The sequence below is a fragment of the Vombatus ursinus genome, unplaced genomic scaffold (genome assembly GCF_900497805.2).
Source record: "Vombatus ursinus unplaced genomic scaffold, bare-nosed wombat genome assembly UNPS02014786.1, whole genome shotgun sequence".
Lineage (NCBI taxonomy): Eukaryota > Metazoa > Chordata > Mammalia > Diprotodontia > Vombatidae > Vombatus > Vombatus ursinus.
The window spans coordinates 46,054,919-46,079,430 of NW_020954564.1; the positions used below are offsets into that span (position 1 = coordinate 46,054,919).

The window sequence follows — 24,512 nt, forward strand, 5'->3', positions numbered from 1 at the left end:
GCAGCGCTGACAGCCCGGGGGGCTGAGGGGAGCTGGGCTTGGGCGGGGCTGGGTTGGGGCGAAGAAGAGCCCAGCCCGGGAGGCGGTGGGAGGAGGGATGCGCCTGGCCCGCTAACATTCTCGAGCGCAGGGCGAACCGACCCCCGGAGGAATTCGGGTCTAGGGTGAGCCCCCAGCACTCGTGGGCCAGCCAGCCGCCTCCCACCTTCCCTCCACCCCCAGCCTCCCGCGGCGCCTCCAGCTCCCTCTCCCGCGTCTCAGCCACAGCCTCCTCCTCGTTTTCCTCCTCTCTCCGGCCCGGGGGCCCGGCCCCGCCGAGATGCTCTTCCACAGCTTGTCGGGCCCCGAAGTGCACGGGGTCATCGACGAAATGGACCGCAGGGCCAAGAGCGAAGCGCCAGCCATCAGCTCAGCCATAGACCGGGGCGAGACGGAGACGGTAGGCGCACGGGCTGAGGAGGAGGGAAGGGGTGAATGCGGAGGGGAGCGAGGGCAGGACAAGACGGGGAAAGGGGAGGCTGTGGGGCAGAGGAGAGAGACGATATCACCTCAAATGCTGATTGCAGTACTTCTGCAACGGCCCCCCCCCCCCAACACACACACACTTGTCACGGACTGCCAACAGGAGAAGGCAGATCAACCACCTAATCCCCGTGTTTGCTTTGAGGGATCCGGGAGGAAAGGGCTTGAGGGGATGGCGCAGAAGGGAAGAGGCTTTGACTGGGAGTTACGATCTCAGGGTTGGGGTGAGTGTGTGGAGAGACGCGGAGCTGGTGATTCCCACACCTACTCCTCTGGATGCTCTTCGAAGTTTTGGGGAAAGTGAGCTGTGTACTTTCCGGAGCGCCCTTCGCTGGGCCCGGGGTTCAGAAGCCCAGGCTGGGGCTGCAAAAAGCAGAGCCCTTAGCAACATTCCCTCACCCCAGGGCGAGGGCTTTCTGTTGGGCTGCGACTCCCTCCTAGGAAGGAGATAGAAAACGAGAAAGAAGGACACGAGAGAAAGAAACGCCTAGCATTTCTCACGATGTGGGAGAGCCAGGGGCCCAACTGGGCCCAGGACAAGGACTACCTGCCTCCTTTGGGTGGCATGGGGTGAAAGGGAGGGTAACAACCGCCCTCTTCCCCACCTTGGCGTCCCCCGAGTTTGGGTTGTGCCCAGCGCTCAGCCCTCCTTTAGTTCTTGTCCTGGGGCAGCCCGAGGGGCCTTAGTCCTTGTGGCAGCCAGGACCCGGGTTTTGGAGGAAAGAAATAGCCGGCACAATCCGCCGTCAGTTTGTGTCCTCCGCTCGGCTCCAGACTCCGGGCTCAGGGCTCCGGGCTCCGGGCTCCGGACTCCGGGCTGTAGGAGCTTCCCTGGCTTCTTGCCTTTTTTTTTTTCCCCAGCCCCGCTCCCTTTAGCTTCCAGCCACTGCGTGGAATCGGAGGGGCAAAACCTGGCTTACTATTCCCGCAGAGGACTGATTACTTCGGGCGCGAGGGCTTCGTTGTCTGTCTTTCGGCGCCTTCTATCCCAGTCTCGGGGGTCTTGGGTCTAGGAGGGTGTGTGTCTGTCAGGGGTGTGTGTGGGGGAGACAAGCGCCGGGCGGTTGCCACCCCCTTCTTCTTTTTCCAGCCCTGGAGGGGGGAGCCCCAAAGTTGGGCGGCAGCGTTTGTAAAGGGCACCCGCCCCTCTCCTTGGGGCCCCAGATGCGGCTTGGGGTTCTGGGTTGGCCCAGGCCGCGGGATCCTAGGGTTTCCGACAGGCCGGCAGGCCCCTTCCCAGTCCTCAGAGCAGGCCAGGCCCAGCGTCCGGCTCGGGCGTGACCTTTGGGGAGAGAAAAATAACCTGGCCCAGCTTTTGCGATTTCTCCGCGGAGCTGTGCCTGGATCCCGGGCAAGGCGGCCTTCCTTTCCCAGTGCTCTTTCTTATTAGACAAAATAAATTAAAGACTCCACAGGGTAGGGCTGGAGCTGTGGGCCGAGGGAGCGGGGGCATTTTGAAGTCTGTCTATTCCTTCTCGCTAGAACTTGTTGCCCCTGGGGACTGGAAGGGGTCTTTTACCGGGCAGAGAGAGCTCTGGTGAAGGAGTTTCTAGTAGTTGACTGTTCTGTTTGTTGGTCACGGAGCCGCTGTCGTTGGGGTGACAAACCCCTTAGCCGGCCTTCTGTGAAAGCCGGACCTTTCTGTGGTAGAAAAAGGTCTGATCTGGTAATGTGTGTGTAGGAATGGGTGGGTGAGGAGGAAGGTCCCACGAAGGTGCTGTCTCAGCTGAAGGGCCTAGGGGTTTGTGGTTCGCTTGCAGTAGAAGAAAGGGGGCCAGGCTATATTTCTCCAGGTCCTGGTTTGAATGCAAACGCCAGACTCACATTGGCGATATTAGCCTGACTCCTCTCTATCACCGGACTTCCAAAGCCGTGTGGGGCTCACTGTATTTTATTTCTCTCTCTCTCTCTCTCTCTCTCTCTCTCTTTAAATCCGGGTTGGGGAGAGGGAAGGGAAGATGCGGAAAAACCTCCCCCAAAAGAGTTTAAAGAAAATCAGTCTGGAGATCATGATGTTTCGGGGAACACAAACTCTTTAAATACCCCCTTTAAAGTCACTCGTGAGACCCGGGCGGGGAAACATTTTACGGAGGGGGGTGCTTCACTTCCTCCACTGGTTCCTCTCTTACCCCTTGACATCCTCCAGTGTAGGCCGAATTAAAGACCCCAGCCCCAAAGCCATCCGGGAGAAAGGGAGGGGGAGGGCGAGAGAGGGAGGGAGGAAAAGAGAAAGGGAGGAGAGGGCGACTCTGAGAAAGGGGGGTGAGGGGGAGGAAGGAGAGGGCGAGAGCTAGCGAAGGCGATTGGGAGGGAGAGATCTGGAGTGAGAGGGGAGGAGAGAGACCCAGAGACTGGGACCAGGGCCGAAGAGGAGGCAGAGGTCGCGAGCAAGGCGCCGCTTTGGGGCGTCTGGTTTCACGCCGGTTACGAGGTGGGGGTTGGGGTCCTTTTCACCAGCCCTGGGGTAAAAGTTTCTCTTTCTTTAGGCCCATCGGCCTTACTAAACTGTAGGGTACCTTCCCTCCTTTTGGGGAGACAGTGGAGAAGAGGGCAGCGTTTGGAGCAGGAGCGGTGGTAGGTTGTAGTGAGGAGGCGTGCTCTGGCCTGGGGAGAAAGGATCGGGGTAGCCGCCTTCAGATGACACCGACCCTGGCTTGGGCTAACTGTGCCCTCTTTTCCCCACAGACCATGCCGTCCATTAGCAGTGACCGGGCAGCGCTCTGCGCGGGCTGCGGAGGTAAGATCTCCGACCGCTACTACCTACTGGCAGTGGACAAACAGTGGCATATGCGTTGCCTGAAGTGCTGCGAGTGTAAACTCAACTTGGAATCAGAGCTCACCTGCTTCAGCAAGGACGGCAGTATTTACTGCAAAGAAGACTATTACAGGTACGGGAGCCGGCGACCCATCCCAACCCGAGCGCGGTGAACTCAGCCCGGCCTAAGCTGCGCTGGGGGAGCGGATGTGGGGGATGTTTCTGTTCTGAAACGAAAAGGGTAGGGGTGGGGATGGACTCCTTAAAGGATGGACAAAGGTAGAGTCCCTCCCTTCCTTGCCCCACTTGGAAGTTTAAGTGAAACTAAGAAGGAGCGTCTCCCTTGGCCTCCATTCGCTTCTCCTTTTAGTCTCAGGAGACTCAGAAGTAGGCATCCTCCACCTCCCTCCCCCGCCATATTTGGACTTAGTGTTGGAGGCGATGGGAGATCCTTAGGAAAAGGTTTCCAGAGATTTCTGGATCGATCAGAGTGACTGGGAGCTGCCGGGTGTGGACAGGATAGAAAATAAATTTTGATGGAAAAATCTCTCTCTTTCTCCCTCTCTCCTCCTCCTCCTCTCTTTTTTCCTGTCTCCTTTCACTTTTCCCTCTCACTTGATGTTTAGGGTCTTCCATTTTGTTTTTATTTTTTTATCATCTTTCTCCTTTTCTCTTATATTCTCTCAATCTTTCTTTTTTTCTGGCTTTCTCAAATTCCCTCTTGTTTCAGAGGTCTGTGTTGCTCACTGGCAGTGGTGTGGGAGGTGCTGGCGGAGGGTGGGGGAAGGGCAAGGGCATGTGACAAGTCCCTTGGTCCCCGGTGTTGACAACTTTGAGTAGGGCAGGAGTGGGAGCTAACTGGGGGTTCTCTTGGGTCTTGCACAAGCACTAGGAGAAACAAGGAGCTTTCTGGTGAAGGCCGGTAAAGGTGGGGGTGTTAGGTGTCAGAAGGAGAGAGACTGGGGAAACCTAGGACACTTGGCCCAGGGTAGGGGAAGACGCTTGGAACCCAGTACTTTGCAGACTTCAAGGCCTACTTGGTCCCATTAGTCTACTGGATAAGAGTGGAGAATCTGACGTTGGGTGGAACTCGAGCGGGGTGGGGGCGGGGAGCACGACGGGTTTGTTCAGATGATAAGGAGTAGAGGGAGCCACCTTCCCCAAATAGTTTTCCTTCTCTCCTTACCCCAGGCGGTTCTCTGTGCAACGCTGTGCCCGTTGTCACCTGGGCATCTCAGCATCAGAGATGGTGATGCGCGCCCGGGACCTGGTTTACCATCTCAACTGCTTCACCTGCACCACGTGCAACAAGATGCTGACCACAGGCGACCACTTTGGAATGAAGGATAGTCTGGTCTACTGCCGGCTGCACTTCGAGGCGCTGCTGCAGGGTGACTACCAGGCCCACTTCAACCATGCAGATGTGGCGGCGGCGGCGGCAGCGGCAGCGGCAGCTGCAGCCAAGGGCTCGGGTTTGGGCGCCGGCGGGGCCAACACCTTGGGCCTTCCTTACTACAATGGCGTGGGCACAGTACAGAAGGGGCGGCCTCGGAAACGGAAGAGCCCAGGGCCTGGGGCGGACCTGGCCGCCTACAATGCAGGTAAGAGGCGCGTTTCCCCGGCCTTCCTAGCCCCCTAAAGGTCTGACTTCTTCGGGCGAGGTGCAGCGCAGAGAAGTGGGGGACAGTCGCTACTGGGAGGGCGAGGGCTCTGTGACTGTATCTGCTGATGGACCTGTCCAGATGGTCCATGACTGCAGTTCCCCTAAGCCACTTCTGCCACCTATTTCCACCTTGCCCCGCCTTGTACCCCTACCTACCTTAACCCCTTGGGATTAAATGGGACGAGTTAATTTGTTGACCTCCTCACCTTCACTGCCCTTGCGCTTCTGTGCTCTGGGACTTGGGTGGGTGGGTGGGGGCTCAGCACCTCAAAGCTAGGAACTTATTATGAATTGGTCTTCGAAGTTGTCTGGCTTTTGGTCTCCCCCACCCACCCCCAATCCCCTACCCGAAACCCCCATCATCTGGAAGGAGGGAGTTTGGAAGCGAGGTCATCTGGTTAAGGAGAAAACAGGAGGGGGGACTTTTCATGATTAGTAGGTAAAAGGAGAGAAAAGAAAGGTAGCTGGAACTGAAATCTGGAAGGCAGGCAGAGCTTGTAAATTAGCACTTCCGAGGGCCGGGCTGTGAATTCCCTTTGGTAGCTCGCCTTAGGAGGGGGGCACGTTAGCCCAGGCTGTAAGGGCCGGCTCTGGCTGGACAAGCCAGATCTGGGAGCTGCAGAAGGCCGGGCAGTTCGGGGGAGCAGGTGCGGGAAGCTGGAAGGGAGGGAGCAGAAAAATGTGGCTAGAGTTGAAAGATGAAGGCCAGAGATGGTAAATTCTCACTTTAGAGGACCAGAAATCCTCTCTGGGGGATCTCGCAAGACAACATAGTGTGCTGGCTGCCTGCGGATGCCTGAGCCCCGGCAAGAGCAGCCGGGACAGGGAGCTGCAGGGGCTCTAAGAGCCTGGCGCCGAGCGGGGGAGCAGGTGCCTGGGCTGGGGGTTAAGGGAGCGAGAAGTGTAGCTGGAGCTGAAATCTGGAAAACCGTAATGTGAAGCTCGTGTTTCCGAGGGCCAAGAACTGATTTTGGTTGTTCGCCTTTGGGGGGTGGGGTTGGGGAAGGGAGCGGCAGAGCGGCCGAAGCCCAAGCCATGCTGGGGGAGAGCGACTTTGAGAGCTACAGGAGACAGTGGCAAGCTGAGCGCTGAGCTCGGGAGCAGGTGCCCGGGGTGGAGCGGGGAGGGGTGGAGAGGCCCAGGCTGGGGACTCAGACCTGGAGCCAGGCGAACCTCAAGGCAAGGCCTGGTCAGCGTAAGGCCCGGGCAGGACAGGGCCGAGCCTGGGTGGAGAGAAGCTGAGAACGGTCTTGCTAAGGCCTTAACACGATCGATGACAGCGAAGGGCTTCCGGCCCATGCCGGTGTGGGGCAGGGGGAAGGCGACGGAAGACTGTGAGGAGTAGTGGACCACAGACTGGCAACTGGAGGGGGGTCGGGGGACGGCGGCGGATTTAAACGTAAGAAATTCGACCTTCCTGATGACCAACTGGTGGTGAAGGTGGAAGGGATCACTTTGCGGGATTTGATGAATTGGGGGGAGCAGAAGGCGCCAAATCAGTGACGTAGAGAGGGAACCATTCTGTTTCCCATTCTCGACCTCGGCTGGTTTTACCAGGTGTCCCTCGGCTCAGGCTCCGAGTCTTCCCGCCCTCCTCCCCTTTCCCTGAGATCAGCCCCCTGCCGCCCTCACCCGCTCTCGCCGCGGTACCTGAGAAACCAATGTGCTGGGAGCACTGAACACTTTTCTCCTACACTGCGGAGCTATTGCCTGGTACTAAGCGGAAACGTATCTCCGAAATGTGGGACCAGGGAAGCAGTGGGACTGGTCTGATTCTGTACCCTTGGCTCCGGGAACGAACTGTAGGGTGTTGGAGATGAGAGAGATGGGAAAGGTAGATCCTCAACAGTTTAACTACAACAACTCCCATTTCTCTAACCCTTTATGGTTTTTAAAGCTCTCCTTCGCAATGCAATGCTAAGATAGGAAATGCAAGGTTTTATTATTCCCATTTTTGCTCATCAGAAAACAAGTCCAGGGAATGGAAGTGACTTGACCAAAGTCACATAGCTAATAAAAATTGTGACTCGAACCCAGGTTTTCTGAGTGCATCATTCTTTCTACGCGTCTCCCCAGCGGAGAATCCCAGAGGTCTCGGTTTAGTCTTCCTGCTTCAGAAGGTACTTCCTTCTCTCTTCCCTAATTTTTGCGGGGCTCGGCCTTTCATTCTGTTCCCCCCCCCAACTCCTCCTGCCACCTTCTTTTAGAAGGCAGATGTTGAGGTTCTGAGAACTAGTAAATTAAACCGTTGACATCTGCCTGAGCTATGGACAGGCCCGGAAAGCTTTACGATCCCCCTGGCTTCCTAAATAGATAGAGTTTATTTGCAATTATTTTTTATTTCGTTTTCGAGATAACCGGTTCCGGGAGGTTTTTGTCTTCCTTCTCTCAGTCTAATGTACAACTGCAAACAAAACTATCTGTTCTGCTATCTTGGAGGGTGGGAGGTGGGGGGGGCGGGGAAGCGGTGTTAAAGAGGGTTTACTTCGATTAAAATGTGATGGAGCACATCTATATAGATGATCTATATTCAGTGGCGATTTTGAAGGTTTATCACGCCATCGAAGAAATGGGATGGAGAGAAATAGGTTGGAGAGTTGGTGGGTTTTTTTTTAAGAGGGGGGAGGAGGATGAATTTCGTGAGCCTCTGTTTGAAATATTAAACTCAGAATCGGAATCCGTGAATCTTGAATGCAAAGAACGTGGATTTGGAAAATTGAAGGGGGGAAGGGTTGCTTTTTTTCGTTTGAGTGTTATAGTTTTGACTTGGCTTCTTTCTCTCACTGAGCCCAGTCTTTTTCCCTTTTCCGTGAGGATGAAACTGAAGCTGCGTCTTGACTTTTTCAGATAAAACTGAAATCTGTATATGTTTATAAACAGTTCTAAGTATGGACAGGTTGAGGTGGAAGTTAGGACCAGTTCCTGAGATCACTATTCCCTCCGGGTGGAGGGTGTGTGTGTGATGGTAGGATTTTTTTTCCCCCTTAAGGTAGGTGGGGGGAGGAGCAATTGGAGCCGCGTTGAGAATTAAATTGTAGAGTAAATGGGAGAGATTTTTTTGCTTCTTCTTCCCACCTTCCCCCCCCCCCCGCCCACCACCACCACAGGGCTGGTATCTCAGTGAGGTAGAAGACTGGCTGGAGGGTTTGAGATGTGGATGAAGGCTGACAAGTGGAGAATAGCTTAGAAGGAAGCCAAGACTTCAAAAAGATCCACTCTCCCCCCCATCCCTCCTCTCCCTCCTCCCCCTCCCTTCTTTCTCGTCTCTTTTTTTTCCCCCTTAAAGAGTTTGCTGCCCCTGTTGTCGTTCATCCTCCTTCACTTGTTGAAAAGGAATGAGATGCTGGAGGATAGTTTTGAAATTTTGTTTTGTTATGGGGGGGGAGGGCGGTGGGGGAGGTGGAAGAAGGACTGCTGAATTGATGTTTGAACGTCGGGCCACTTTTCAGTGTTTCCCAGGAAAGCAGCATCTCTGCAGGTCGGCCCTAGACTCCCTCCATTCAGAAGAGTTTTCTTTCTGCCTTTTAGTTTCTGTCCCCTTTTAGAGGCCGAATGGTGTAGTGGAAAGACTGCAGAGCTTGGAGTCAGGAGTTTGGGATTGAAATTGGGGCTCTGACATTTCCTTTCTGTGTGACCTTGGACAAGAAAACCTGTTTTCTTATCTATGAAAAACGGGATACTACTTCCTTGCTTCATGGGAATGTTCTGAGGAAAGTACTTTGTACCTTACAATGTGATAGAAATGTGAGATGAGTGTTAGTATTATGTCTATTCCTATTCGCATGAAAGAAGCTAAAATGTAACTAAAAAATGAATGGGGAGAGATATGACCGTCAGATTAGCAAGGACTCTAAGTAGTCAATGTCTCTCCTCACTCCTAGAGTCAGCCAAAAGCTCATTCGTGTGGTGAAGAGACTTTAGACAGGCAAGTGATGCTGGGAGCCTGGTTTGGAGCAGGGGACCCTAGCCAAGGAAGGAAGGAATTCGGAGAAACCCAAATATATAGGTTTGCCTGGATGATGACACAAAGTCACTCAGTCCAGCAGGGGTCTCACTGTAATGGAAAGGGCTGAATTTAGAAATTTGGGATGAGTTAAAATCCAAAAGTTGACACTTACTCGGATGTTATGATCTGTGGGCTAGTCACTTCTTTCTAAGCCTCAGTTTCTTCATTTGTGAAATGAGAAGGGAGGCTCTACCTATTCCCAGGACTATTTGGAGGAAAGTGTTTTGTAAACTTTATAGATATGGGAGTCCTTAATCCCTCCAGGAGCAAATCTAGGGTGAGGTGGCAGCCTGCCTGAAGCCATAGAGATAAATGTATATGTATACATATTATATATATGAGGTCCTTGGCCTGTAGTCTGTGTGTGTGTGGGGGGGGGTGTCTCCCTGGTTGTATGACGCTATCTTGGAAAATCAGGCTGAATGATTCAAATCAAGTCTGATGACCTAAGTTTAAATTTGGTCTCTGATACTTACCACCTGTGTAATCTTGAGCAAGTCATTTCCCCTCTTTGGTTCTCCATTTCCTTCTCTGTAAAATGAGGTTGGACTAGGATGGTCTCTAAAGTTCCTTTTCAGCTTGACATTTTATGATCCTATAGGATCTAGCAAGAGCAGGACCAGGTTTGTCAAGGGCGCAGGAGTCCCACTTACCCTTCGGAGTTTGCACAGAAATTCATCAGAAACTCTTCTTTTCTATCTCCCCCCACTGTTCTGATAGTCTGGGTAAAGCATGAAAAAGGGCAGGACCCTTGTGGCCCAATTCCTCAGAAATTTCTCCAGCTCTCCCCTCTCTTTTTCTGGGCCCCAACGCGGGCAGGGGGAAGGGGCCTGCCTGCGCTCTGGGAGGTGGGGGGCGGTTGAGGGGAGGATTATGGGCTGGGCAATTTTGGCTAGACCCTGGGGGAAGCCAGGAAGAAGAGAGGGAAGGCTGGGGGGTGGAGTTGGTGCTGCTGGTAACCAGAAGGAGAGTCACGCCCGGTCCCTTGGGGAGCTCTGAGCCCAGCGCAGCATGGGGTTGGCCTGGCCGAGCCGGGCGCTCTAAAGCAGCTCGGGAGCAGCTTGGCGGGCAGACTTTGGGGCCGGGCAAACAGCTCTGGCCGGAAGGCGGTGACTTATTCCTCCCACCGCCCCCCCCCCCTTTTTTTTTTGCCTGGCGGTGTAATTACTGATTTGATTCCAATCCATTATTCAGACAATTGAACCTACAATCTCGTCTTTAGTAAAATGAGGCGAAGTCAGATTTGATTACAGGTTCAGTCCCTGCGACAAGAGCTGGAAACCCGATGGGTTAATAACAGATCACGAGTAAATTATTCATGATTTTACGAGCTCTTTAGCTCTATTGAATTGGCCTAATTGAGAGGGAAAAAGAAAGCCAAAGCCCTGCCCACCCTCTCCCCTTTACCCACGCTTCCCCCACCCTATCTCCCCCTTCACCAACCTCCCTCCCGTCCCAATCTCCCCTTTCCTGAACTAATCCCTCAACTCACCCTTCCTCTCCTCATTCCATCCCTTCCCCCATCTCCCAGCTTCTCTCCCTGCCCCATTCTCTCTTTACCCTGACCTCCTCTCATTCTACTTCCCCTTAACCCCACTCTGCCTCATACTCTCCTTCCTGGGACTTCAGTCCAGTCTTCCAACTTCAATCTCTATCTGATCTCACGTTTCCCCCCACCTGCCTGCTTCTTCTCACTCTCTGGATCCCTGACTCACCCCCTCTTAACTACAATCTCCCCCATCTCCTGATTTTCCTACCTCCCTTCATCCCCTCCTGTACAGTTTTCCCCTGGCTTTTTCCCCAGCGTAGGCCAGGCCTCAGCCAGGCTATCCAGAGCAGCTTCTCTTGAGCCCAATAAGCTATTAATTCTGTTCCACTTAAAAAGTTAGGTAGGTAGTGTTAATAGTATTATGCCCATTTTGCAGATAAGAAAGCTAAGTCTCAAAGTGGATAAATGAATTTGCCAAAGGTCACATATCAGAGCCAAATCTCTTCCGTTAAACTACACTGCCTCCTTCCCCTTTTCTGATCATCCTGCGTGTAACAACCAAGAGGCAGTTTATCCCTTGTTCACTTTCTTATGCCTCTTTAGTATCTTGCCCCTATTCCTATTTCTTTCTTGTTCTGTCCATTTCCCCAGTTCCAACCTTTGAGGGGGCCTTGCTCTTCAGGCCCCTCCTACCTCCCTCCTATTTCACCCTGCCCTTCCCTTCCTCAAAGGAGTTTCTTTCCCTTTGGACTACCCAACCCCCCCCCCCAGGCCTGTCTCAGGAAGGATCCCAAGGGCACGCTGGGCCAGCAAAGGCCCCCAGCAGAGCTCATTAACAGAAGTCCAGGAGGGAGGGAAGGAGAGAAGGAGGGAAGGAGGGGGCACTGTCCTGGGAAGGACTGAGAGAAACCCCTTGAGAACATGCCTGAGGGAGCAGCTGTGGATGGTTTGGTGTTTTCCCTCCTCCCCATTCCCTCCCTTCAAGTCAATCTGGAACTAAGGATAGGCAAAGAGACACATGGAGAGACTCTTTAAACATGACTTTTCAAAATGTGTGTCCTTTTCATGCCAGAAAACTCTGCCTTCTATGGCCCTTGCATCCTTATTTGATGACAACTAAAATACCATATATTATGAGAGACAGAGACATATATTGGGAAGCACACTACTGTGCTTTGGACCTGGATTCAAATCCTGTCTCTTGCTTTGTGACCTAAGGTTATTTATTTCATATCTCTGGGCTTCAGTTTTTTCATCTATGGAATGGGACAATCAGTTGGACTGGATGATTTCTAAGTTTCCTTTGAGCTCAAGATCAATCTCCAAGGGAATGAGACCTGACTTAGAGTATCATATATGATATATACTAGTTTGTGGCCATGAGCAAGTCCTTTCAGCTCCCTAAACCTCAAATTCCTAATTTGCAAAATGAGGATAACAAATTCTATACTATCTCCATAACAGAAGAATGGAGAAATGGTGAATAGAGGGCTGGACTTGTAGTAAAAAAAAAGATCCTAGTTCAAATCTCACTTCTGACACTCACTAGTAAAGGGACCTAAGGTGCATCCCTTAACCTCTCTGGACCTCAGAGCCACACTCTAAGGTTCTAAGTTGTAGATTGGTTGGGATCTGAATTGATAGAGGGAACTCCCACACCAACAAAATCCAGGGTCCCTTTTTGATCAATATAGCCTACCTACCTGCCTCACAGGAGAAAAGTATTTTGTAAATCTTGGAATGTTGTAGAAATGGGAATGATTGTAGAGAAGGCTCCTGTTCAGAAACATATGTGAGCACAATTTTCAAGCATCAGGTTGATAACAGTTTTCAGCTTTTTGTCTGAGGTCCACAAAGGCTGTGCCCTAGTTCTGCTCCCAAGAGACAGCTTTCACCTCTGACCCCAGCCCACCCCTTCTCTGAGACTTGTTTACTTGTGAATAAGACTTCAACTCAAACTGCAAAACATATTTCCTGGCATTGTAATTATGGACAAGTTATTTAACCACTTTGAGCCTCAATGTTATCATCTGTAAAAATGGGAACACCTCACAAGGCTGTTGTGAGGATCAGATGAGATAATGTATATGAAAGCACTTTGTAAACTTGAAAGTCCTATGCACGTACAAACCAATATTCTTATCCTTATGAACTACTTCTCTTTCTCCCTGTCCCCCCTTCCCTTTCATATCACCTGAGATGAGCACTGAGATCAGTGAGAATAAAAGGAATTATATGTTCCTGAGCTCACTCCTTTTCTCAGGCACCTTGGAGGTAGCTGGCAGATTTGGGGTTGAACTTAGGGTTAGGGGAGCAGGGCCAGAGTCCCAGTTCTGACACTTACTAGCTAAGCAATTCACTTTCTGTTCAGAGCTTCAGTTTCCTCATCAGTAAGATGGGAATAATAATGCTTGTACTTTCTACCTTGTAAGACCATTGTGAAGAAAGGGCTCCAGCTTTGTAAGCCTTAAAACACTATAGGAATGGGAACTATTATTTCTCTGAAACCACATTTAAGGACTATCCTTTGACTCCTTGTTAAATGGCAGGAACTTGTTTTAAAGGACTAAGCTCCTCCTCCCCTTCCATCCGCCAAATTGCACCCCTGTGTTCTTCCCCCTTCTTTGGCTCTAGTCCCAGGCCTGATCCTAAGGGTTCTCCCAGGTGGTCTATACCCTGAGGAATCTTGGAAGAGGGAGACCCTGCTCAGTGAGTTATTGGGGAGGGAGCCTGTTCTGTGGGCTCTTGGTAGTGGGGCAGGGCTCTTCTCTGAGGATTATTGGCAAAGGGAAGGACGCTGTTCTGTGGGTCCTTGGGGTAGGGGGTACAGAGGACATCCTGCTTTGTGGGCCCATAGTGGGTGACAGTTGTGACCTGGCCTCTTGTGGAAGGAGCTTCTCACCGAATGTGAAAGGATTACTACCTACCCCATCTGGGGTAATAGCTAAGCTTTGTGGAAACCACTGAATTCAGTCCCTAGCTGGAAAGTATCTAGAGAGTAGGGCACCTCTCTGCTCCTGGCTGAGGAGTGTTTGTGAGCCCAGATCAGCGTCTGGAAAGCATGGAGATAGTGAAGGAGATGAGATCTATTAGCTATAGAGAAGCTGGTTCACCTGAGGCTAGGGAAGTTTATCCTTTCCTATGGTAGCTGGTTCCTTTGAAAGGACCTGAGGTTAGCTCATGACACAGATGTGATAATAGGAAGGCGTGGAAAATGTCCTGTACCTGGAGACAGAAGTTTGGGATTCAAATCTTGGCTCTGACAAGTCCTAGCTGCATGACTTTGGGCTAATCATTTCTTCTCATGAAATGAGAAGTTTCTTCACTTACAAAATGAAAATATTGGATTCAATGATTGATAAGGTTCCTTCCAGGTCTAAATTCTAAAAAGGAATATATTACAGGCAGCTCTGCCTAGGCCCCACCCACCACATAGAAGGAAACTTTATAATGTACGTGATTTTAAGAATAAATTCACATATTTATATATAAAATTTATTCTGAACTTAATAACAAGCAAAACAAAATAAGATGTGTGTAATAAGCTTATAAATTCCAAATTATTTGTTTTTTAAAATGTGTATTAATCTTGACAAAAACAATTTAAACATCTTCTTTGCTTCCATGTTCTTTTCCTGTTCACTTTTTATTCCATGTATTTTTGTTACTGCTGTTATTATTTTATGTAATTGTTATATATATATATATTTTAGATTCTCCATTCTTTACCATGATACATGTATTTTGAATGCCAGAATAATTCAATCTCTGGCTCATAAGGATTTATTTTTATGATCAGTCAGGTGTCTTATATTATCTCAAAGCTTCAGATAGACCATAAACATAGGAACACAATATAGAAACTCCACCTGAAGTTCACAAATGCTGATGTAGTAGCAAGAGAACATAATTTAACATCCAAGGGCCTGTGTTCAAATCCCTATTCTGCTGCTTTCTAGTGATGTGATTTGGGGCCAGTCACTTCCCCTCTCTGGGCCTCTGTTTCCTCATCTATAAAAGGAAGGGATTGAACTCTATGCCCTTTGAATCAGCTCTAAATCCTTTGATCCTAGGAGCTATGACCGTGAGACCCAGAGGGGCTACTATAGTTTTCCTGTACATTTGTTTAAGGCCTGGAAGGAACAGTGTCAGACTGAAGCTGACTGACAACAGCCTGACATCTCAGAACCTGGATTCTACTCCATTTGGATGGGGAGTCTAGTAAGTTTTGCTGGCCTGGTGATTGGGCACTGTTGCAGACTTAGACTTAGTCTGGCAGGAACCCTCTGGCTCCCTGGACCTTGAAGATGCAGGCTTGCTCTAGGGAAATGTCTTCTGCCCTAATCTGAGGGCAGCATAAACCTCCTCCTCACTCCACCCTTCACCTCTGAACCTTTCTCCTCTCTAGCACTGAGCTGCAACGAAAATGACGGGGACCATCTGGACAGGGACCAGCAGTACCCCAGCAGCCAGAAGACTAAGAGAATGCGGACCTCCTTCAAACATCACCAGCTGAGGACAATGAAGTCCTATTTTGCTATTAACCATAACCCCGACGCCAAGGACTTGAAACAGCTCGCACAGAAGACCGGTCTCACCAAGAGAGTCCTCCAGGTAAGGAGTGGGAGTAAGTAATGGGAGGCAGGATCGTGGCCACCTCAGATTAAACAGCTATGCAATATGATACACAAAACAGCAACCCACACTAAGTAGTCCTCGGGATACGTCACACCCAACACATAGCAGTGCACACAGCACAGAACACACAATACACCCACAGTGCATGCTCACACACCCAAACTCGTGGGCCTCTGGAGTTTTCCCTGAGATCTCATAGGTTCTAGCTTTCTCCAATGTTAAAGGCCAGATCTATGGAAGCCCAGGAAAAAAATCTTCTGGATAGGTAAAAAACCAGATAAACACAAAAGAAAAGGAAACTCGGAGAAATCCTGGTTCTGTTCCCTTTAGATCACTTCCTCTAGCATCCTGTTCCCCCCCTCCCTTTTTTTTTTTTTTTGCTCCTGCCTCCTTTCTGTCTTTCTCTGTCTCAGTTTTTCTTTCACCTTGGTCTCTCTGCCATTGGGGTCATTTTGTCCCTTTCTTTATCTGTTTCCTCCACTCCTCCTTAGGATCATAGGATTTTAGAATTGGAAGGATCCTTAAAAGACAATCTAGTCTAATTCTGGAATTTTATGGACAGGAGACACGAGGCCCAGAGAGTAATTCTTCCTGTTTCTCTTCCCTTATGCTATACTCTTCTGTTATCAATCAATCTCTTCTGAACCCTTTCCCTCTGTCTTTCGGTCTGGACTTCGAGGTCTCTCTCAACTCTGAAGAATATAAGATTCCTCCCTCCGCCTTGTTTCTCACTTTAATTCAATCCAAAAAGCATTTTATGTGTCTACAACGTGCAAGACACACATACTCTCTGCCTGTGTTTGCCCTCCTCCCCACCGGTTCTCTGCTCCCTCCCCTCTGTTTTTATCTTATGAGTCCTCTTCTACCAGAGCCTCCTCTCACCCCCCCACCCCCACAAGTCTCTGCACTCCAGCCTTTTCTCTGTCTCTACTCCTCCCTTTCTCTCTGCCTCTGTCTGCGTCTGTATCTTTATCTCTGCTTTGTGTCTTGGTGTCTCTTTCTATTTCTCAGTATCTCTCTGACTCTTTCTCTTTTATCCCTGTAACTCTCAGGATTGAGTTTCCTCTAATGTTAATGACTGTAGTTATTCATTTAATTTAGTCTTTCCCCTTTCCCCCTACCCTTTCAGTCCCCCACCCTACCTTGGTGGTGGGTAGGCTTTCCAGGGAAAGGCAAAAGTGAGTTGAGTTGAGCCAACTGACTCCCTTGCTGAGTTAAGACACTAAGAAAGTTCAGAGACTGCTCTGAATATTTACCCGAAAAAATGAAATAGAAACTTGCAATTTTTTTTGTCAATCAGGGGCAGATAGAACATATTTGCTTCTGTGGTGGAAATGAATAATAAATGACTGTTTCAAAGATTAAAGTGCATTAATTTCTAATACGCAGCTTTGTAATTTCCGACTGAGGACAAGGAGGGATCGCTGGGATACATTCTTGGGGAGCGGGTTGGCTATGGGTGCCCCTAAAACAGCTTTCTGCTCAAAGGTTTCCTTCCAGCCAACACAGAGAACTGGGCTCTAGGTCCAGTGCTGGACTTTCCTGCAATTCTTAGGGGAGCTGCGGTCCCGGGGGCAGGGGAGAAGGGTTGTAGAAAGAGGCGAAAGCTCAGAGTTTCAGAGCCTGGAAGAGGAGAGTTTGGGGTCACTAGAGTCTGGAGTTGGGAATAATGGGAGGGAATGCCCTAGGAAAGTTGTGCAATTACTCTTTCACACAATGCTGTAGTGGAAAGAGCACTGGATCTGCAATCTGAAGTTCTAAATCCGGCTCTCTCCTTAAAAAGCTGGGAGACCTTGGGTAACTCAACAAGTATTTATTAAATACCTACTAAATGTAGGGTACTTTCCTTCTCTGGACCCCATTTCCCTCATTTGTAAAATGGAGGATTGTAGTAGGTGGTCTGGATTCTCTGAGTGTTGGAGTGTTGGGGGAGATGGAGGCTGGCGACTGAAAGCCAAGTCACAATAAAAAAAAGTTTTTCAATTATTATATGATCGAAGAACTATTTTAAGGGGAGAAGAGAGATGTCACTTTCTTTCCTCCAGCTCCCCAGAGATGACTTTGTGACGTCAGCTGAGTGAACTCTGAAAAAGCCAATCCCGAGCTGATGCGCTTCTTTGCCCTTACAAGGACCTGTTTCTGTCTCCATTTTCTCCCTTTGTTTGGGTTTGAGAGACCACTGACCCATTTCAAAAAATCAGCTCTCTGCCTGAGCCCTTACCTCACCTCTTCCTCCATTCTCTTATGTCCTCCAGGAACTAGGGGTGTTTCATGGGGAGAGAAGAGGGAGAGAAGGGCAAGCGGGAGAGAAAACTGAGATGGGAGCTCGACAGGAGTTGCCCAGGAGACTTCAACAACCGAGTTCAGCTCGGGACAGGATTGTTTAAAATTTTGTGCAAGTTTTCTTCTAGTTCTTTTATTACCCATGCTTAGAAAATGCTGCCCTTGTATCCAATTTCTGTGCCCCTACCCCTTATTTTTAGGAGGGGGTAGGGAATTTGGGAGAGGTGGGGAGTATTGGCTTCACTGGTGGAACAGCCCATGGGACACTCACCACCCCTACCACAAGCAGGCGCTCCCACGTCTCCCAAGGAAGTGGAAAGGATCAATGAGGGGGATGCTAGAGCTTTCAGAATCATTGGACATCTGTCATTTCCCAAGAAGCCTGGGCTTTAAACTGAGAATCAGAAAAGGAGGTCGTGTCATGGTTCTGCCTCTTACCTTCTTGGACAAGTCACTTCTCTCTGAGCCTTGGTTTCCTTGTTTGTAAAATGAAAGGAGATAGATATCCAAAGTTTCTTTCAGCTCTCGCAGTCTTTACTCTATGCTCTAACATTCTAAATCATAGACCCATTCTAAACAGATCCTTTCCAGGTCTAACATTCTATGTTCCCACTTTTCCTCCAGTTTTAACAGCCTGCCTTCCAAATTATAATATTCCCTCAGCTAAAGTCCCTTCCTTCCACTTCTAACCATCTATGAACCATGATCCTTCTGCCACTCAAAGCCTGATCAAAGAGCTACTGTACACAATAGGTTCAAAATCTATGCCTGGTGTTGATCTGATGATGAGTTGGTGTCTACCACTTTGGAGTCTTAAAAGAAAGACTAGGAAAGTTGGGGTCTGTTCATTTCTTCCTCCTCACCTAATCTGGAGGGCCAGAAAGGGGATTTGCTCTGTTGCCTGTTGGGAAATGGAGTGAACTTCTTCTATTTGATTCTGTGAGCAAAAGTAGGACTAATAGATGAAAGTTTCAGGGAAGTAGATTTCAACCCAAAATAAGGAAGACCTTCTAAAAGTTAAATCTGGCTACCTCATGGAACAGTGGATTTTCTGTCAGGTGTTCAAACAGATGTTAGATAACCACTTGTCAAGAGATATTCAAGGGGACTCATGCTTTAGTTAAGGGCCCCCTTCTGGCTCAAGATCTTGTGATTCTGTGAGCTGCTACCCAGAGCTCAGTTGAGCAGTTACCTTCAAGGATATTTGGCTATGAAGAAGTAGAATCGATGAAATTGCCAGATGTCCAAATTCTCTTTTGACTCAGCCTCCTTCCTTAGCCAGCCCCCCCCCGAGGCAGGAGAAAAGTACAGATTTGAGCTCTTTTTCTCTGACCCTTCTTGACCAATGATGGAAGTAACATTGAACACAGAGGTGAAGGAAGAGGTCTCAGAGCATCTGGCAATTAGATTCCAGTTGCTCCATTCAACCCTGAGTTATTAGAGAAGGTAATGGCAGAGGGTGGTGAAATCCCCAAAGCTGAGCAAATATATCACCAGAATTTTCAGGTGCTCTTCTCTCCTCCCTATAAAGGGCAAATAGGACAAACTCCTTCTTCATGGACTCCACTTTTCTCTGGAGCACTCTATCCAAATTCATTATGCCAATAATCCTGCTTGCCCCTTCTCCTAGAATTCAAGGACTATGGAAGCTGTTAAAGATTCTTCCTTAAAATCCTAGAATATTAGAACAAGAAGGGCCTTACAGTATAGGATGTTAGAATATAGTGTTAGGACAGTAGGCCTGAAAGAGCTCTTAGGACACAGACTGTTAAGAGCTTGTGGGAATGTTACCTTAGGAAGGGACATTAGAACATGGAATACCTTAGAGATTAATGTAGACTGTTAGAACACTGACATATAACATGGAATGTTAGGGTTAGGAGGGACCTAAGAGGTTATTTAATTCAGTTTGCTCATTTTGCAGTTGAGGAAACTGAAGCCAGGAATGAAGAGGTGACTTACTTGCTCAAGGTAAACCACAAGTTAGTGGCAGAGTCAGGCCTTGATAGAATTCATGCCTCCTGACTGCGTACTCCAGTGTTCTCTCCATTATGATGTTCCCTCTCCCTTCTTGGGCAGACTGGGGCTGTGTCCACCAGCTCCATCCATGCTTAGTCTTGGGCATTTCTCTCAGGGTTGTCTGCTTCCCCGGCAGAAGGGATCTTTTGTTGTTGTTCAGTTGTTTCAGTCCTGTCTGATTCTTCGTGACCCCATTTGGGATTTTCTTGGCAAAGATACTGGAGCGGTTTGCCATTTCCTTCTCCAGCTCATTTTACAGACAAGGAAACTGAGGCGAACAGGGTTAAGTGACTTGCCCAAGGTCACACAACTAGTAAGTTCCTGAAGCATGATTTGAACTCAGAAAGATGAGTCTTTCTGACTCCAGGTCTGGCACTCTATCCACTTCAACACCTAGCTGCCCCAAAGAGATCCTTATTTCTCCTTTTTTAACCCTTCACTGGGCAGAGAAGAGATTCTAGGGAGTAGAGAGCAATGTCAATGTGGAGGTAGATAGATGGGTAATTGCACACTAATTTATGGAGAGAAACTCAGATGTCAGGATCACACTTATTTGTTCTAGAAGCAGCATGGCATAATGGAGAAAGAATTTATCTCAGAGTCAGAAAGACCTCAGATGAATACTTGGTCATGTGACCCTAGGCAAGTCACTTGATCCCTTAGTATCATAGGCAACTCTTTAAGACTACAAGTTGCAGAAAAGGTGCTGGCAAGATGGCACAGTGGATAGAGCACTGGCCCTGGATTCAGGAGGACCTGAGTTCAAATACCGACTCAGACATATAACACTTACTAACTGTGTGACCCTGGGCAAGTCACTTAACCCCATTGCCTAGCCAAAAAAAAAAAAAAGAAAGAAAAGAAAAGATGCTGGCCCATATTGGTAGAGGGAATAATATCCTCTTCTAGGAGTTTTCTATGCTAGTGAAATCACAGGTCTTGTTCCTATCCTTCATTATTTGCTTATTATGGTTTCTAGGTGGTTATATATTAGCACACTTCTTTTGATCAGCTGAAATGTGGTAGGTGTGGGATTTAGCCTCTTAGGTCATGGTTTAATTGCAGAAAGCAATATCCCAGAGTGGCATATAATTATGTCAGAAAGATTCTTGGGAAAGAAAAAATCTCCAGCAATTTTGCATAATAACAGCAAAAATAATGGCAATAACATTACTAGTTCACATTTCCCTAGCACTCTACAGTTTACATATCACTTTCTTCATAATCTCAAGAGGGAGGTAGTCTAAGGATTATTATCCCCATTTTATGGATGAGGAAACTGAGATTCTGTGAGGAGAAATAAATTGGGTAGGTTTAAAGAACTAATAAGGGGCATAAATAAGAAGAGACCATTTCCCAGTCTGCAGGAACATCTTAGGAGCCTACCTTCCTCCCTTTCAGGACAGTTCCAAAGAAGCCATCATGCTCTCTGCTAGCCATAACTATCTCAATTTCTGGGAGATCTTTCATTTGCTGTAGTCCATCAGTGAGTCCCTCTGATTCTGGTTTATTTCCTAGACTGAGTTAGTCAGCATCTGCAGTGGCAGGTTCTTTAATAGTTCTTGGTGTATATTATTATTATTTTTTATAAAATGGCATTTTTTCCTTTTCTCCCAAAGGAAGGATGGTTCATTTCCCATTCCAGATCAGGCCAGGTAGTCCCCATAAGCATAAACAGATGAATAGCTCAGCTGACCAGTTGTGGATTCTAAAGGCTTAAGCTTTGCCTCTATCATTCTGTGACCTGGGGATAGTTGATATAACTCTCTGGACCTCTATCACCTCGGCTACAGAATGGGAGAAGTGAACCATAGATCCATCTCATAGAGGTAGTTAATAATAACCATGCCATGGTGGAAAGAATACTAGACTGATAGTTTAAAAGCCAAAAACAGGGTCTATCCCAGTTCAACAACTTTACCATAAGCAGGTGATTTCTCCTCTTTGTGTTTCAATTTCCTTGCCTCATTTTGGAGGCTACATTAGATCATCTCTAAGATTAAATAATCTACAGAGCATTGGACCCATGCCAAAGATGAGCATGACAGTAAGAAGAAACCATCACCCCTAATGATCAGCTTGTGTTCCAGAATCCTATTTAGGCTGGTTTAACTTAAAAAGCTTGATTGTTGCTCAAAGACAGTGTACCTGCTTAGACAGAAGGCTAATAATAATTGTATTAGAATCTGAAACCCAAATTGGTCCAGATATAGGCTGTACTTCCCCCTCTTCCAAATATAGCTTGTTTGAAACTGCAGTGCCAATGATTAGTATAATTTTTTTAAATTTATGTGATAAATTAAAAAGCATTTTATATTTTTTCTTTCAAGGAAATTTTATTGTGGGGGTTGTGGCCTATTTGTGGAAGGCCTATATTTGAGCCAGTACCATATCTGGGGAAAAGGTTGTGAAATGACAGTTCAGAAGTATGTGAAGCTAAGGACAGGTAGATGGTGTGGTGAATAGAGAGTCAGTCCTGGAGTCAAGGGGACCTCAGTTCAAATCCAGCCTCAGACATGTAATTTCTATGTGATCCTGGGCAAGTCACTTAACCCTTCACTTAGGCCTCAAAAAAAAAAGTGTGAAGCTAATGAAAACAACCAGTGGCAATTGTTAGACAACCTGGAGTTCAAAGCCAAAGGACCTTAGGGAAAAGAATTTTAGAACATACAGTGTTAACACTAAGAAATTTTGAACATAGAATATTAAGGATGGAGGGGACCTTGGAGATCATCTAACTCCTCCTTTTTACAGATGGGGCAACTAAGCCCAGAGAGGCAAAAATCTTGATCCAGGTAATCCAGTAATTTAATGGCAGAACTGAGGCTAGAAGCCAAGCTTGAAGTACTTTCTTTTTCAGTACTTACTCTCATCGAAAGCCATTGATTTCATGACTTCTGCATGACAGAGCTGTAAAAAAATGTTCACTTCACTGATATGCTCACTTCCCCAAGGTCCACGATGGCACCTCTGGGGCAGGCAGGTTAATGTTTGTATATTTTCGTTTACAAGAAGCGTCCTTTGAGTATCAACGACCTGGGAGGAACCGTTTCCTTGTTTGTTTCTGTAAGGAAACAACCTGTCTGGAAGGCAGGGGTGGAAGTCCAGCCAGGGAACACCATGGGGACATAAGGAAGCACAAGTGATACTGAGGTATGGGACCATTGTTAGGTTAAAATCAAAGGAAAACTCTGAGTGGAACTGAGGTTCGGCTGAGAGGACTGGCTCCTTCCATAAAAGACAGATATAGCTTTAGAGTCAAAAGATTTGAGCTCAAATTTTGCCTTCCATTCTTAGTAACTACATGATCCTAGGCAAGTCACTTAGCTTCTCTGTTCTTCAGCTTCTCTATCTATATAAGGCAAATGGCAATACTTTTCCTTCTTACCTCACATGATAGCTGTAAGGAGAGTGCTTTGTAAATCTTAAAATGCTCTAGAAATGTGAGCTGTCTTCATTGTTGCTGTGAAGTCATTAGCTTTAAGCATCATCATAGGATGATCAACACCACCACCATCACCATCATCCATGCCATGGTTCAGCCCTTGGACATCTATATGTGGGAAGGGGGATGGAGGGAGAGAGAGCTTTGTTAAAAGAATCTTTCACGCCCCCAGATGTGATCAGATAGGATTTTAAAACAAAATCAAAATGAAGGCACAATGAATATCACCTACAAAATGGCTTCTTTTGGAAAGGCAACCTCCATATCAAGGGCTTGGGGAACAATAGGGGTCCTAAAAACAAAGATTCACAGTGGGCTGGAAAGGAGAGACAAGGGGAAACATTGAATTTCTCTCAATATCTCACAAAGGTAAAAATAATCACCAGCATGGATGGAAACAGGAAAACAGACACTGACATCCTTTCTGAAAGTCCTTGCTTTTTCTCCGTTGGGGTGGGGGAGAGTGGGGAGAGTAGTTATGGTAGAAGCACCCCATAGAAACTTTTAAAAAGATCTACACCAGTGATCCCTGACCTTTCTGGAGTTTTCACATCCCAACATCATTTATTTTCACTAATTTTCCCCCAAGTATTATATGTGTATGCTTATAAGTATTTGTTTATATGTGTATGTGCCTAGTTATAATTTTTATGTTTGTCTTTAATCATTTGTTTGTATGTATAGATGTGCACGTACACATGTACATGTATCTGTGTAACCACACACAGGGATATATGAACATATTCTGTGTGCACATGCAAGAGTATGTGCAGACACAGTAGAATATCCACATATATGTATATATATGCATGATGAATATATATCCTCATGCAATACATGTACAATCTGCATGCATGTGTATGCACTTTATATATGCATACGTATATGTGTAGAGAATTCCATGGGTTTGTGTATATATGTCTATACACAAATACACAGCTACATATGGATATACATGTACACATATGCATGTTTTGGACATGTGTAGGTAGATAAATGTGAATGTGAATGTACATATGCACATAGGTGCCTATGCAAGATGTACTATATATGTGGCAATGTGTTTGTATGTGTATTTATGTGTATACACATATAAAAAGTAAATTCAAGCAATATTTTTTTTCAAAGAGTATTTTGAATATGATTTGCGCTTACCCAAAGATAACTGGAGAGACATGGTGGGGGCTTCTCAGATTCAGGGCCCTTGTTCTGCTGAATTCTGTGCATATTCAGATACATATTCTGTTTTATTCAGCTCCTCATGATACTGTTCCTCCAACTGCAAGATTTCTTGGGCCTGAATTAGTCAGATAATTGCCTCAACTCACCTCTTCCCTTGGATATTTGGGCCGAATCTACACAGGTGGGCCTGAAGAGCAGCCCTGGGCCAAAATCAGCTGGACAGAATTGGGTACAAGCCAGAAAGTTGCTCTTATTCAATGCAGCTGACAGAGGCTTTAAAAAAATGATCCCATGGGAAGCTGGTCGATCGGGTTTCTTTCTTTTTTTCTCCCTTTCTCTTCTCCTCTCATTTCTCTTTTCTCTCTTTCTCTTTCTAATTATCTCTTTTAAGCTCCTTTCTTCTTCACTTTTCCTTCCTTCTTTCTTTCTTTCTTCCTTCCTTCCTTCCTTTTTTCTTTTCTTTCTTCCTTCCTTCCTTCCTTCCTTCCTTCCTTCCTTCCTTCCTTCCTT

The 24,512-nt window shown here is 47.6% G+C and overlaps 1 protein-coding gene across 3 annotated transcripts in view; it reads left to right on the plus strand.

Moving 5' to 3' along the window:
• Window positions 1–319: 319 nt before the first annotated feature.
• The window catches only part of LOC114046839 (LIM/homeobox protein Lhx2), a 25,042-nt gene continuing 849 nt past the window's right edge, over window positions 320–24,512 (plus strand). Inside the window, exons 1-4 of one of the 3 annotated variants that reach the window (XM_027867376.1) lie at window positions 320–439; window positions 3,208–3,410; window positions 4,469–4,878; window positions 14,844–15,049. In XM_027867376.1, coding sequence (XP_027723177.1) covers window positions 320–439; window positions 3,208–3,410; window positions 4,469–4,878; window positions 14,844–15,049 — 939 coding nt within the window. Of the gene's footprint in view, window positions 440–2,919; window positions 2,954–2,981; window positions 3,097–3,207; window positions 3,411–4,468; window positions 4,879–14,843; window positions 15,050–24,512 lie in introns of those variants that run through there. The other 2 variants (XM_027867378.1, XM_027867377.1) reach the window with 2 other exon arrangements.